The sequence below is a fragment of the Monodon monoceros genome, unplaced genomic scaffold (genome assembly GCF_005190385.1).
Source record: "Monodon monoceros isolate NGI ecotype Baffin Bay Population unplaced genomic scaffold, NGI_Narwhal_1 Super_Scaffold_22, whole genome shotgun sequence".
Lineage (NCBI taxonomy): Eukaryota > Metazoa > Chordata > Mammalia > Artiodactyla > Monodontidae > Monodon > Monodon monoceros.
The window spans coordinates 14406488-14419969 of record NW_021703779.1 but is presented as its reverse complement, the minus strand read 5'-3'; the positions used below and the strand labels follow the sequence as shown (position 1 = coordinate 14419969).

The following is a 13482-nucleotide window of genomic DNA, read 5'->3' as shown; positions in this document are numbered from 1 at the left end:
AGAAAACATCTTTGTACACACAGCTCCCTCTATCCTCTTGCCTGCTCTCCCCCGCCCCACCCCCCACCTGGTTAACATGGTTCAACCCTTTCCCTTTCAGCTGGAGTGTGACTCCCCTCTGCAAGCCTTCCTTGATCAGCCCCTGCCTGCCACGGCCAGGACCTAACTTCCCGCCACCATTTTTCATCCTCAAACCACACTGTAATTTCTACTCACCACATATCATAATTATATATTTACTTTGTGATGGTCTGATCAATGGCCATCTCCTCCAAGAGTCTATAAGCTCCATGAGGGCAGGGACTGGATGTGTTATACCTCATTTTTGTATTCTCAACACAATACCTGGCACTTAATAGGTATTTAGTAAACATTAGTTGCTTGAAGCGCTCAAGAAGCACGTTTACCAGCAGAAAAACGGACCTAGAGATTAGAAGAGAAGTCCCAGGACACCAGTCCAAGTGAGAGCCCATGGCCATCTCAGCCAGGTGGCTACGCAGAAAGAGCCCAGTGAGCCCCATCCAACCACGGCGAGGTTCGGGATTTACTGCTTGTTTGACCGTCATTCTAACAGTTCAGGATGCGGTCTCCACAGCACTAGAACAGACTCTGTAGAAACATGCATGGCCACACCTCAGAGATTTTTTACATGAATCCCAGTCCCTCTGATACCTTTCCTAATGTAACCATCACTCCACAGTGGGTGTGATTCTCATGTTTAAAAACACGTATTTTTGTACCACAGGACCTCTAAATGCAGCCAACTACTCCATCTGCGGCTCAGCTGAAGAAACAACTGTCTGTTCCAACTTGGGGGTAAAACTGAGCTCTACTGGACCTAGGTACCAATAAGGGATTTTCAGGAATATTTTTACTACACCCTATGTTTATTTATACAGCAACTCTAGAACCTAGCCTCCTTGTAACATGGGACTCTAATGTATATAGGAAAGTATTTGAAAGAGCAGGTTTTGACATTGGGCAGGCCTGGTTCGAATTCTGGCTCTGCCACTTACTAGTTATGAATGAAACCTTAGACCCATGACTTGACCTCTCTCGGCCAGTTACCTCATCTATACTAAGAGATACAACAATACCTAGATCTGATAGTTGGAGGAAGAATTATACACAAATACACAGCATATGGCTGAATTATCTACCACCTTTAAGAAAATTCTTTGTACACAGAGATCTACCGCAGAAGGTAAGTTCTGTACCACGCCTAACACAGAGCCCCATCCCCAGAGGCTATAAAGTGAACACCTCAATCTCCCTTTGCCTTGTTTATTCTCTTCTAGAATACCAGCCCACTTCTTTATGGGACTATCTGACATCACCCGTCTACTGTGAGAAATCCCTGAGCATAAATGATCCTTCTTCCTAAGTTGGACAATTGAAATGTTATACAAACCACCCTACTTCCTCTTGTCTTTATAATCAAACAGCCAATTCAGTTTTCTCAGGGTTTTTCTCATGCTGACATACACATACACCCTTTTTTGGGACTATGACTTCACCAGCATAGGACTCAGAAATACTACACAAGATAACAGTTGCAGACACGGGAAAAAATAAGAGCTCTTTATCCAAAGGAAACACTGGAGAAAGGGAAGCTGAAATTTGCTAAGTTGTGGTGTAGCCAGGAGAAAGTGGGAGATCACTTGTGCTTCTGCCATATGGTATCGATTACAAACAGGAAACTAGTTGCTGCCACTTGTAAAATAACTGTTCTCCAAACAGCATTGAACCAGGCACTGAGAGAAAGTACAGGAGAACCACCTCTGCCTTCCAAAGCTTGCAGTATAACTGGAGGCACAAAACAAAATGGGCAATAGCGAACTATGCACTGAATAAGTAATATTAAAGAATAAGGCAGAGATAAGATAGGCTGTTTTGGGAAAAGTAGAGGCCTCCTGAAGGAGGTGCCTGCTGATTAAGCAGATAAAGGTGGAAGGGCATTTTAGACATACCAAAGACTGAGAGCCAGCCCGGATTAGTCTAGAGACACTGAGAAGGGGAGAAACACACACAGTAGAAACAATTTAGGAAAATACACAAGCAACAGAACAAGAAGTACAATATTTGCATTAGGGGGCAGTTTTATGTCCTGCTTACAAAAACAAAACAAACAAACAAACAGAAACAGGGCCATCAAGAAGCCAGACCCCCGAAGTCTCCCACTGGCATAACCCCACAGCGGCGTCACTTACCCGGATAAGGGAAGCCTGATGCCGAAGGGGTTTTGCTCCTGGGCCCCCCAACGAGGGTCCCTCAGGCTGGACAAGGGGCTGTCTAGCTTCATAAGGAGCTGAAACAGCAGGAGGGAAAGTCAGCATGGTAGACAAAGATTCCACGCAAAAATTATGATTTCACACACAAATTGCTATAGTGTCTGCTTTTCAGGGAAGAATTAGCAAAAGAATTAGAGTTTACAGGGAAAGGGCAACCTAAGACAAACAAACCTTGGTGCCCCTGGGTACAATTTAACTGAACAATCTAAAGACAGTCACCCAATTCATGATAAGGCAGGAAAATATTTATATCAGGTTAAGATTAGGAATAAATTAGAAAGGTGGAATGGTGTGAATCTAAACTGGGATAAAAAATAATGAGAGTAGTTAGAAAAGTGCCATGGGCTTCCCTGGTGGCGCAGTGGTTGAGAGTCCACCTGCCGATGCAGGGGACACGGGTTCGTGCCCCGGTCCGGGAAGATCCCACATGCTGTGGAGCGGCTAGGCCCGTGAGCCATGGCCGCTGTGCCTGCGCGTCCGGAGCCTGTGCTCCGCAATGGGAAAGGCCACAACAGTGAGAGGCCCGCGTACCGCAAAAAGAAAAAAAGAAAAAAAAAAAAAAAGAAAGAAAAAAAAGTGCCATGTTCTAAATATAAGGTAAATTTTATATATACCCTGCTATTTAAAAGGCTTCCATTCATCATCCACACCCCCAAAGAAGAAAAGGAATATGCATTTTGAACATTAAGAATCAACATTGTCATTTATTTTGTTTTATTTTTTTAATACTTTTTTAAAAATTTATTTATTTGACTGCATTGGGTCTTCCTTGCTGCACGCAGGCTTCCTCTAGTCGCGGCGAGCAGGGGCTACTCTTCGTTGCGGTGCATGTGCTTCTCATTGTGGTGGCTTCTCTTGTTGAGGAGCACGGGCTCTAGGCGTGTGGGCTTCAGTAGTTGTGGCACGTGGGCTCAGTAGTTGTGGCTCCTGGGCCCTAGAGTGCAGGCTCAGTAGTAGTGGCGCATGGGCTTAGTTGCTCCGCGGCGTGTGGGATCTTCCCGGACCAAGGCTTGAACCCGTGTCCCCTGCATTGGCAGGCGGATTCTTAACCGCTGCACCACTAGGGAAGCGCCCCTACTTTGTTTTATTTTTGAAAATAAATGCCACTGTCATCTTTTCCTTAACGGAAAGAATGTAAAACCAAGTAGAGAAAACTACAAAAAGGAATAAATGCATTTTATATTTATTATTTTATCACTTAATAACCAAACTAAAAATAATTTTGCTACCTTGAAGAAAAGGTTTTAAGCCACCAAAATGAATGCATTTTTTTCATTCCTTTTATTTCCAGAACACTTAATAACAACCTTGCCAATATGGTAGGAAAAGTTAAATGTAACCAGGTAGTATTCAGCTCCAACAGAAAGGAGAAATTATCACTTAAAATGAAACCATTTCTGATCTCTGTGGGTTAACAGTTCAGGTTTTTGGAAGTATATAAACAAGTAAAATGCCTGTTTTCTGTAGCTTCTTATAAATAAAATCAGGTAGAGACAGCAGAGCAGCCTATTATGGCATCACCTTCAGCACACTCTGAACTTTTTAAAATAAAGAAGGTATAACAGCACGCTAAGAACAGCAAACCACTCTTGGCTCACAACTGCTCTTTGTATTTCCTCCAAGGAACTGGAACACAGTATTATAACACATTAAATTACATTAAAACATCAAAATCACTGCCTGGAAAACCATGACATGGATTTCCTGACCCTGCTAAGAATGTATTAAAAATACAAAACCTGCAAAAGAAACATACACAGAGAGCACATAGTCCAAATCTTAAATAAGTCTCACATGGTAAGCAGGTGTTGCCCTCAAAGAAGGATTTTTAAGATCATTCCATTTTGATGGAACATCAAATTTAACTCCTGTCAGGAGGCTTGAACCACAGCAAACTGTACCACGGCTGGGATACCAGTGGTCATGAGCTTCTCCTGGGAAGCTGACCTCACATGCCTCTGCCTCTGGCTCCCCTCAGAGGGAGGGAGCTTCTACTGCTCAGGAGGGACACGTGTGGAGGGAGGGCGCCTGGCCCATGGCTCCAGTCCCTCACCAACAAGGGTCTTCCTTCCCTTGGAAGAGACAAACACATCTTATCAATAAAGCCTGAACACTCAGCCGCATGGTGGGTCATTTTTGGAGAAGCTCAATGGCAAATTTTCTCTTCCTACTCCTGTGGGAAGCCTGAGTTGTCCACACCTGCCTGTGACTGGAAAGATGAGTGTCTAAAGCCCTCTGGTCGCAAATCTTAGACACGTGCTCCAATCAGCTCTACTGGCACCACAGCTGATATTCAGGCCACCATCAGTCTGACTCCTGCCTCGCTCCTCAACTAAAGCTGAACTCAGGAGGTTAAAAAGGTAAAAGGTAAAAGGCTCGTTGCCTCTACTCTCCTTCCTCCCAAATAAAGCCTGAAACATGCAACTCAATGCAAAATAAACAATTCTTAGATCCCCTTATAAGAGGTTGAATAAGGAACTAGAAGTACCACCTTTCCCCAAGGGGAGGAGTATAAAATGAACCCTAAAGATTTCATCACTCTGAGATTCGTGTCAAACTAGAACAGAGACCACAACTACCTGCCCCATAAAGACTCCCCATCTGCAGTCACCCAATGAATGATATCCAGAAGGTGACTTTCAAGAATACTTAAGAGCTTCAAAAATAAAACGGGGGCTTCCCTGGTGGCGCAGTGGTTGAGAGTCCACCTGCCGATGCAGGGGACACGGGTTCGTACCCCGGTCTGGGAAGATCCCACATGCCGCGAAGCGGCTAGCCCCGTGAGCCATGGCTGCTGAGCCTGCGCGTCCGGAGCCTGTGCTCTGCAGCGGGAGAGGCCACAACAGTGAGAGGCCCGCGTACCGCAAAATAAATAAATAAAAATAAAATGGGTGCCAGATTCTAGAGACACAAAAGGAAATATGAGGGAATATCTGAGCACCTACAATGTGCCACGAGTTATGCTAGGAACAGATGTTTACATAACATTCCTCGTTTCATCCACAGAGCAAACCTCTGAGGCAGAGATTATTCCATTTCACAGATAAGGGAAACTGAGGCTCAGAAAAGCAAAATACCCATAGTCACAGAGGCTAGAAATGGACAGAAATGAGAAATGTAGGCCCACTAAGTCTACCTTTAGGCCCAGGAGACGAACATCACAGCCCATGCTCTTAAGTGAGAAGATACCTAGAACTGATACATCAGAATAAGAGGTATAAGAAAAAGTAGAACAGACATTGATTTTAAGATAAGACATTAGATATCAGAAGAAACAGGTTATAAGAGTCAAAAGTAGTTGCCTCTGCCTAGAAGGAACATACCTCAATGTAATAAAGCTCATGTAAGACAAACGCACAGCTAACATCATACTCAATGGTGAAAAGCTGAAAGCATTTCCTCTAAGATCAGGAACAAGACAAGGATGCCCACTCTCACCGCTTTTATTCAACATAGTTTTGGAAGTCCTAGCCATAGCAATCAGACAACAAAAAGAAATAAAAGAAATCCAAATTGGAAAGGAAGAAGTAAAACTGCCGCTGTTTGCAGATGACATACTATACATAGAAAATCCTAAAGCTGCCACCAGAAAACTATTAGAGCACATTAGTGAATTCAGTAAAGTAGCAGGATACAAAATTAATATGAAGAAATCTGTTGCATATCTATACACTAACAAAGAAGTATCAGAAAGAGAAATTAAGAAAACAATCCCATTTACCATCACATCAAAAAGAATAAAATACCTAGGAATAAACCTACCTAAGGAGGCAAAAGACATGTACTCAGAAAACTATAAGACACTGATGAAAGAAAACGGAAGACGACACAAACAAATGGAAAGATATACCATGTTCTTGCACTGGAAGAATCAATACTGTTAAAATGGCTACACTACCCAAGGCAATCTACAAATTCAATGCAATCCCTATCAAATTACCAATGGATTTTTCACAGAGCTAGAACAAAAATTTTTTTTAATTTGTATGGAAACAAAGACCCCGAACAGCCAAAACAATCTTGAGAAAGAAGAATGGAGCTGAAGGGCTTTCCTGGTGGCACAGTGGTTAAGAATCTGCCTGCCAATGAAGGGGACATGGATTCGAGCCCTGGTCCGGGAAGATCCCGTATGCCGTGGAGCAACTATGCCTGTGCGCCACGACTACTGAGCTTGCGCTCTAGAGCCCGCGAGCCACAGCTACTGAGCCCTCGTGTCGCAACTACTGAGCCCGTGCACCTAGAGCCTGTGCTCTGCAACAAGAGAAGCCACTGCAACGAGAAGCCCATGCACCGCAACGAAGAGTAGCCCCCACTCGCCACAGCTAGAGAAAGCCCGCATGCAGCAACAAAGACCCAATGCAGCCAAAAATAAATAAATAAATGTATTTAAAAAAAAAGAATGGAGCTGGAGGAATCACACATCCTCACTTCAGACTATACCACAAAGCTACACTCATCAAAACAGTATGGTACTGGCACAAAAACAGACACATAGATCAATGGAACAGGACAGAGAGCCCAGAAATAAACCCATGCACTTATGGTCAATTAATCTACGACAAAGGAGGCAATAATATACAGTGGAGAAAAGACAGTCTCTTCAATAAGTGGCACTGGGGAAAGTAGACAGCTACCTGTAAAAGAATGAAATTAGAACATTCTCTAACACCATACACAAAAATAAACTCAAAATGGATTAAAGACCTAAATATAAGACCAGATACTATAAAACTCCTAGAGGAAAACATAGGCAGGACACTCTTTGACATAAATCAGAGCAATATATTTTTGGATCTGTCTCCTAGAGTAATGGAAACAAAAACAAAAATTTAAAAATGGGACCTAATTAAACTCAAAAGCTTTTGCACAGCAAACGAAACCATAAACAAAATGAAAAGACAACCTGTGGAATGGGCGAAAGTATCTGCAAACAATGTGACTGACAAGGGCTTAATTTCCAAAATACACAAATAGCTCATACAGCTCAATATCAAAAAAACAAACAACTCAATAAAAAAATGGGCAGAAGACCTAAATAGACATTTTTTCCAAAGAAGATAAACAGATGGCCAACAGGCACATGAAAAGATACTCAATATCGCCAATTATTAGAGAAATTCAAGTCACAACTACAATGAGGTATCACCACACACTGGTCAGTATGGCCATCATCAGAAAGGCTACAAATGGGGCTTCCCTGGTGGTGCAGTGGTTGAGAGTCCGCCTGCCGATGCAGGGGACGCGGGTTCGTGCCCCGGTCCGGGAAGATCCCACATGCCGCAGAGCAGCTGGGCCCGTGAGCCATGGCCGCTGAACCTGCGCGTCCGGAGCCTGTGCTCCGCAGCGGGAGAGGCCACAACAGTGAGAGGCCTGCGTCACCCCCACAGGTAAAAAAAAAAAAAAAAAGGAAGTCTACAAATAATAAATGCTGAAGAGGGTGTGGAGAAAAGGGAACCCTCCTACACTGTTGGTGGGAATGTAAATTGGTACAGCTACTATGGAGAACAGTATGGAAGTTCCTTAAAAAATTAAAAATAGAGTTGCCGTATGTTCCTGTAATCCCACTCCTGGGCATATATTTGGACAAAAGTCTAATTTGAAAAGATACATGCACCCCAATGTTCAAAGCTGCACTATTCACAACAGCCAAGACATGGAAGCAACCTAAATGTCCATCAACAGATGACTGGATAAAAAAAGATGTGGTGTGTATACTTATATACATATACACACATATACATACAATGGAATATTATTTACCCATAAAAAAGAATGAAATAATGCCATTTTCAGCAACATGGATGGACCCAGAGATTATCATATTAAGCAAAGTAAGTCAGAGAAAGAAAAATATATTACTTATATGTGGAATCTAAAAAAGTGATACAGGACTTCCCTGGGGGTACAGTGGTTAACACTCCGCGCTTCCACTGAAGGGGACACGAGTTCAATCCCTGGTTGAGGAATTAAGATGCCACATGCTGTGTGGAGAGGCCAAAAAATAAATAAATAATAAATAAATAAATAAGTGTTTACAAAACAGAAACAGACTCACAGACATAGAAAGCAAACTTATGGTTACCAAAGGACAAAGGAAGGGAGGAATAAATTTAGAATTTGGGATTAACAGATACACGCTACTGTATATAAAATAGATAAACAACAAGGACCTACTGCATAGCACAGGGAACTATATTCGATATCTTGTGATAACCTATAATGGAAAAGAATCTGAAAAAGAATACATATATGTTATATATATATATATCTGAGTCACTTTGCTGTACACTGAAACACTGTGAATCAACTGTACTTCAGTTAAAAAAATAAACATTTTTTTAAAAAGGAAAGAAAGTAGTTGCCTCTGGAGACCAGAAACAGGTTGAGTGGGAAGGAGAAGTATTACTGCGATTTAAACATCATCTTTTAAAATATAGATAAAATACAGATGGCAGTATCTGCCTCTGAGGGTTGTGGTAAGTAGAAAATAGTGCACATAAAGAACTCTGAACAATGCCTGACACGTAAGTCTTACCCAATGAGCATAAGCTATAGATACATCCAGCAAAGGAGGCTAGCAGGAGCCCGGAAGAGAGGCAGAAGAGAGGCTCTGAATCACAGACTGGTCCAAAGATGCTCAGTATGATTTAAAACATACACATACACCCCTTTAGCCAGGAATCATGGCAGGGTCTTGGACAGAGAACAACCCCAGAAAAATGTATTCCTAGAAAATTGTCCTAGCAGCTAAGCTGCTTTCTGAAAATGCATAAATCCAAGTTTAAGGATCATGATGTAGGAAGGGGCAACAGAAACTTAGAAAACAATGTTTCAAGAACAAAAGAGTGCCCACAAGGAGATGTCACTTCACATGTAATAGAATAGCTAAGATTAAAAACACTGAAGAAAGAAACTAGAGTACCAACTGCTGGCAAGGAGCACTGAACTCTCATATATTGCCAGTGGGAGTATGCAGCCACTTGGTGAAACTCTTGGGCAGTTTCTTATACACCTACCCTAAGGTGCAGTAATTCCACTCCTAGGTGTCAGGAAAATGACAACAATGTCACAAAAAGACACACACGAATGTTCATAGCATCCTTATTCATAACAGCCAAACCCTGGAAATAACCTAAATGTCCATCAACAGAAGAATGGATCGTCACACCATGATACATTCATACAATGGAACAATACTGGGTAATAAAAAGGAACAAACTATTGAGATACAACACCATGGAGAATCTTAACCACTATGCTGAGGGAAAGACACCCGAGAGTACGGTCATTCAATATGATTCCATTTATATGAGGTTCTAGAAAAAGCAAAACTAGCCTACGATGATAAAAATCAGAACTATGCTTGCACTGGGGGGGCACGGGCGGGGAGGGAGTGACTGGAAAGGGGCATCTCTGAGGTGATGGAAATGTTGGGTTTAATGTCAAGCAGACTACTTTTTTATTGAAGTATAGCTGATTTACAATATTAATTTCAGCATAGTGATTCAATATTTTTATAGATTATATTCCATTTAAAGTTATTATAAAATAATAGTTGTATTTCCCTGTGCTGTACAATATATCCTTGTAGCTTATGTATTTCCTACATAGTAGTTTGTACCTCTTAGTCCCCTACTCCCCCACCCTGCAACCACTAGTTTGTTCTCTATATCTGTGAGTAGGTTTCTGTTTTGTTATATTTATTCATCTATTTTATTTTTTAGATACCACATATAAGTGATAACATACAGTACTTGTCTTTCTCTGTCTGACTTATTTCACTAAGCGTAATTCCCTTTTTAGGTCCATCCACATTGCTACAAATGGCAGAATTTCATTCTTTTCTATGGCTGAGTAATATTCTATTGTGTGTGTGTATGTACGTGTATCTTCTTTCTTCATTCATCTGTTGATGGACACTTAGGTTGCTTCCATACCTTGGCTATTGTAAATAATGCTGCTATGAACACTGGGGTCCATGTATTTTTTCAAATTTGTGCTTTCATTTTCTTCTTCTTTTATATACTCAGGGGTGGAATTGCTGGATCATATAGTAGGGAAATATTTTATTCATGATCAAAATGGTGGATACATGAGTATATCCATTTGTTAAAACTCAAATTGAAGATTTTATTTTATTTTAAAGAGTTCTTTTTTGATATGGACCTTTTTTTTGTTTTAATTTTTGGCTGTGTTGGGTTTTTCTTGCTGTGTGCGGGCTTTCTCTAGTTGCGGCGAGCGGGGGCTACTCTTCATTGCAGTGCGCAGGCTTCTCATTGCGGTGGCTTCTCTTGTTGCGGAGCACAGGCTCTAGGCACATGGGTTTCAGTAGCTGTGGCCCGCAGGCTCTAGAGCGCAGGCTCAGTAGTTGTGGCGCACGGGCTTAGTTGCTCCGCAGCAGGTGGGATCTTCCCGGACCAGGGCTCGAACCCGTGTCCCCTGGATTGGCAGGCAGATTCTTAACTACTGCGCCACCAGGGAAGTCCTGATGTGGACCATTTTTAAAGTCTTTATTGAATTTGTTACAATATTCCTTCTGTTTTATGTTTTGGGGTGGTTTTTTTTGGTTTTTTGTTTTGTTTTGTTTTGTTTTGGCCCCAAGGCATATGGGATCTTAGCTCCTTGACCAGAGATCAAACCCGCACCCCTGCACTGGAGGGCGAAGTCTTAACCACTGGACCGCCAGGGAAGTCCCTCAAGTTGAAGATTTTAAATGTGTGCATTTTATCACATGTAAATTTTACCTCACTTTTTTTTTAAAAAAGGCTAAGAAAGAATGAAAGCATGGACAACCTTGACACACGCCACTAAAAGAGCGAAGGAGAGAAGCAGGTCATTTCCTTGCCACTGGGGGAATGAAAGCCCAATTTGAATGGAATGAGGAGAAAATGGAGCATGAAGCAGAGAGAGCTGGTACAGACAAGTTTTTTAAGGAATATTAGAAAAAAAGAGTAGAACCTGGTGACTCGGTAGAACAAAAAACGACCCACCTGTGAATTAAAATCCAAAAACTAGGCACCATGCTAGGCATAGGACTCCAATTTCCAAACCCAGATGAAATTAAGGAAAAAAAACCCACTTCTAAAAATAGGGAAATTCGGCAGGAGAGACTATAAGGAAAATGAAGAATTCTCAACCCCGTTTTATTTCAGACACCAATGGGACACTCAGGTTCCAGGGGAGTGATTTTTCGTTCCTATCCCCCAACAACGTTATCTTGCATTTGCATAGGATTCAATTTCCAATCAGATTTTATACTCATGTTCTCGCTTATCCTCACAACACCCCTATAGGATACTATTACTCCATTTAAAAAGAGGAGAGGAAAATCATGGTTCAGAGCAGTAAGTGGCTTGCCCAAGGTCACATAGCTAGTCACATAAACCCTCACCTTCTGATTCCAATCAAAAGATTTTTCCATCATGCTACACCTGCTTCTCTCGGCAAGATTATAGTCTCTTTAGTCCAGCCTAGCACACATTTTGTTTTAAATCTGTTTCCCTCTAGAAGTCACCACTATTTTCAATGCAGCAAAAACCTGCAGAAACTGGGTCACTTTCAGTTACAGCTCACAGAATTTTAAAAAAAGGCGGGGGGGGGGAGTTACGGATATCCAATTCTAGAATACCTTTAATTGGTCATATCTTAAGCTAGGAACCTGAGCCCCACAAGGACAAGATGCTGCAGTGAATTTATGGAGCTTTAAGCATTGCAGCCAGGGAGTCAACTCTGCAAGTCATTCTCAGAAGCAAGTAACGTATTCTACCACTAACATGGCCAGCACAGTGCAAATGTGAACAAGCAGGCAACCCCACAACTGGGCACTTCACACACCTGAGCACAATGCCTCCCCTGGCATTTCCCTTATTCTTAGTCCCAAACACAAGAGCTAAATATTTTCATTTATGTGCTCAGTCTTTAAAGGTTGAATCAACTCTTCTGCAGAGTTCTATTTTTTAAGTAGTTTCATAAGAGCAGTTATCATATAAATATGTTTGGTGGCTTTGCAGAAAGGAATAACTATTCCAAAACAATACAAATCCTTCATGTACTATGTTCCTGTGTAATGAAATTTGTATATGAAGGATTAAATCATCTAAATCATTATCTACAAGTCTAAAGATGAACTAGTTTGTAGGACAGAAAACAAGGCATTACTAACACAGATTTCATTTTATATTTTTTTTAACCTTGCTTGAGAGTATAAAATTAAATTCAGCCCTGTCTCCAAAGCCAGAGGTAATTAAGTCAGGAGACTGAGCAGCTGGTGGCGTTGCTGCCCGATAGATGAAGGAGCCTCTAAGACACTGCCTGGGACAGCTGGCCTCTTACCTGGATGCATCTGCTCCGTGCTTTTCCGCAGTTTGCTGTAGCCATGGCTCAAGGGCACCCTCTGGTAATGAGGCGGGGAAGAAGGAGGGGAGGCGAGGGGTGACATCGTGGGAGACTGCGTTTCCTGCTTCAAAGAACCAGAGCAGAGTTCAGAGACGATCACTCAAGGAGCCTGGCGCTCTGAGCTGCAGTTATGAAGTATAACGCAACTCTACTGCCAGTAAGCAGGCTGCTTTAATAAATGGAGGAGATGTTTTCTCAGAAACGCAGCTTGGTTAAAAAGCAGCGTCTGAGGATTCAAAAGTCTCCCAGAGAACAGTCTCGCCGGAGCTCAGTTACCTAAATTACTAAAACAAGCCTGAAACACTTCCAGTTACTCCAATAATATTTTCCTTGGGGAAACGAAAGACACTGATCACATGAAATAACATTCATACTCCCCAATTTTGATCTCTTCGTGAACAGATTCAATTTTCATTCATTAATAAAAGCTCCTATTTCCTGGATTTACACTTACCAAGTCTTCCAACAATGTGGATTTTTTAAAATATTTTAAATGGTTAATGCTAAATATTCTGGGACCTGGCTAGCCAAAGTAAAATGCCAGCTTTTTTTTTATACTGAGAAATTGCAAAACAATTCATTATGGGTAAACCACTCCAACTAGCCTATTCCTAAACACTAGGATGGAGCCTTAATAAACTACAATTCAAATCTCAACTCGAATGTGAACTTTATGTAGGACCCCAGGCAAGACAAGCAACCTTCTAACTCGGCTACTGGGTTTCCTCCTTTTTTTTTTTTTTTTTTTTTTTTAATGCTACCAATAGACTGGTAACTTTGGAATACCCAAGTAACA

The 13482-nt window shown here is 41.7% G+C and overlaps 1 protein-coding gene across 2 annotated transcripts in view; it reads right to left on the bottom strand.

The window, feature by feature from the left end:
* REPS2 (RALBP1 associated Eps domain containing 2) overlaps window positions 1-13482 on the bottom strand; it is a 233805-nt gene that overhangs the window by 139732 nt on the left and 80591 nt on the right. The window contains exons 4-5 of one of the 2 annotated variants that reach the window (XM_029239934.1): window positions 12624-12750; window positions 2211-2308 (exon numbers count right to left, since the gene is read on the bottom strand). In XM_029239934.1, the coding sequence (XP_029095767.1) occupies window positions 2211-2308; window positions 12624-12750 (225 nt within the window). The remainder of the gene's footprint in view (window positions 1-2210; window positions 2309-12623; window positions 12751-13482) is intronic. The other variant, XM_029239935.1, reaches the window with a different exon arrangement.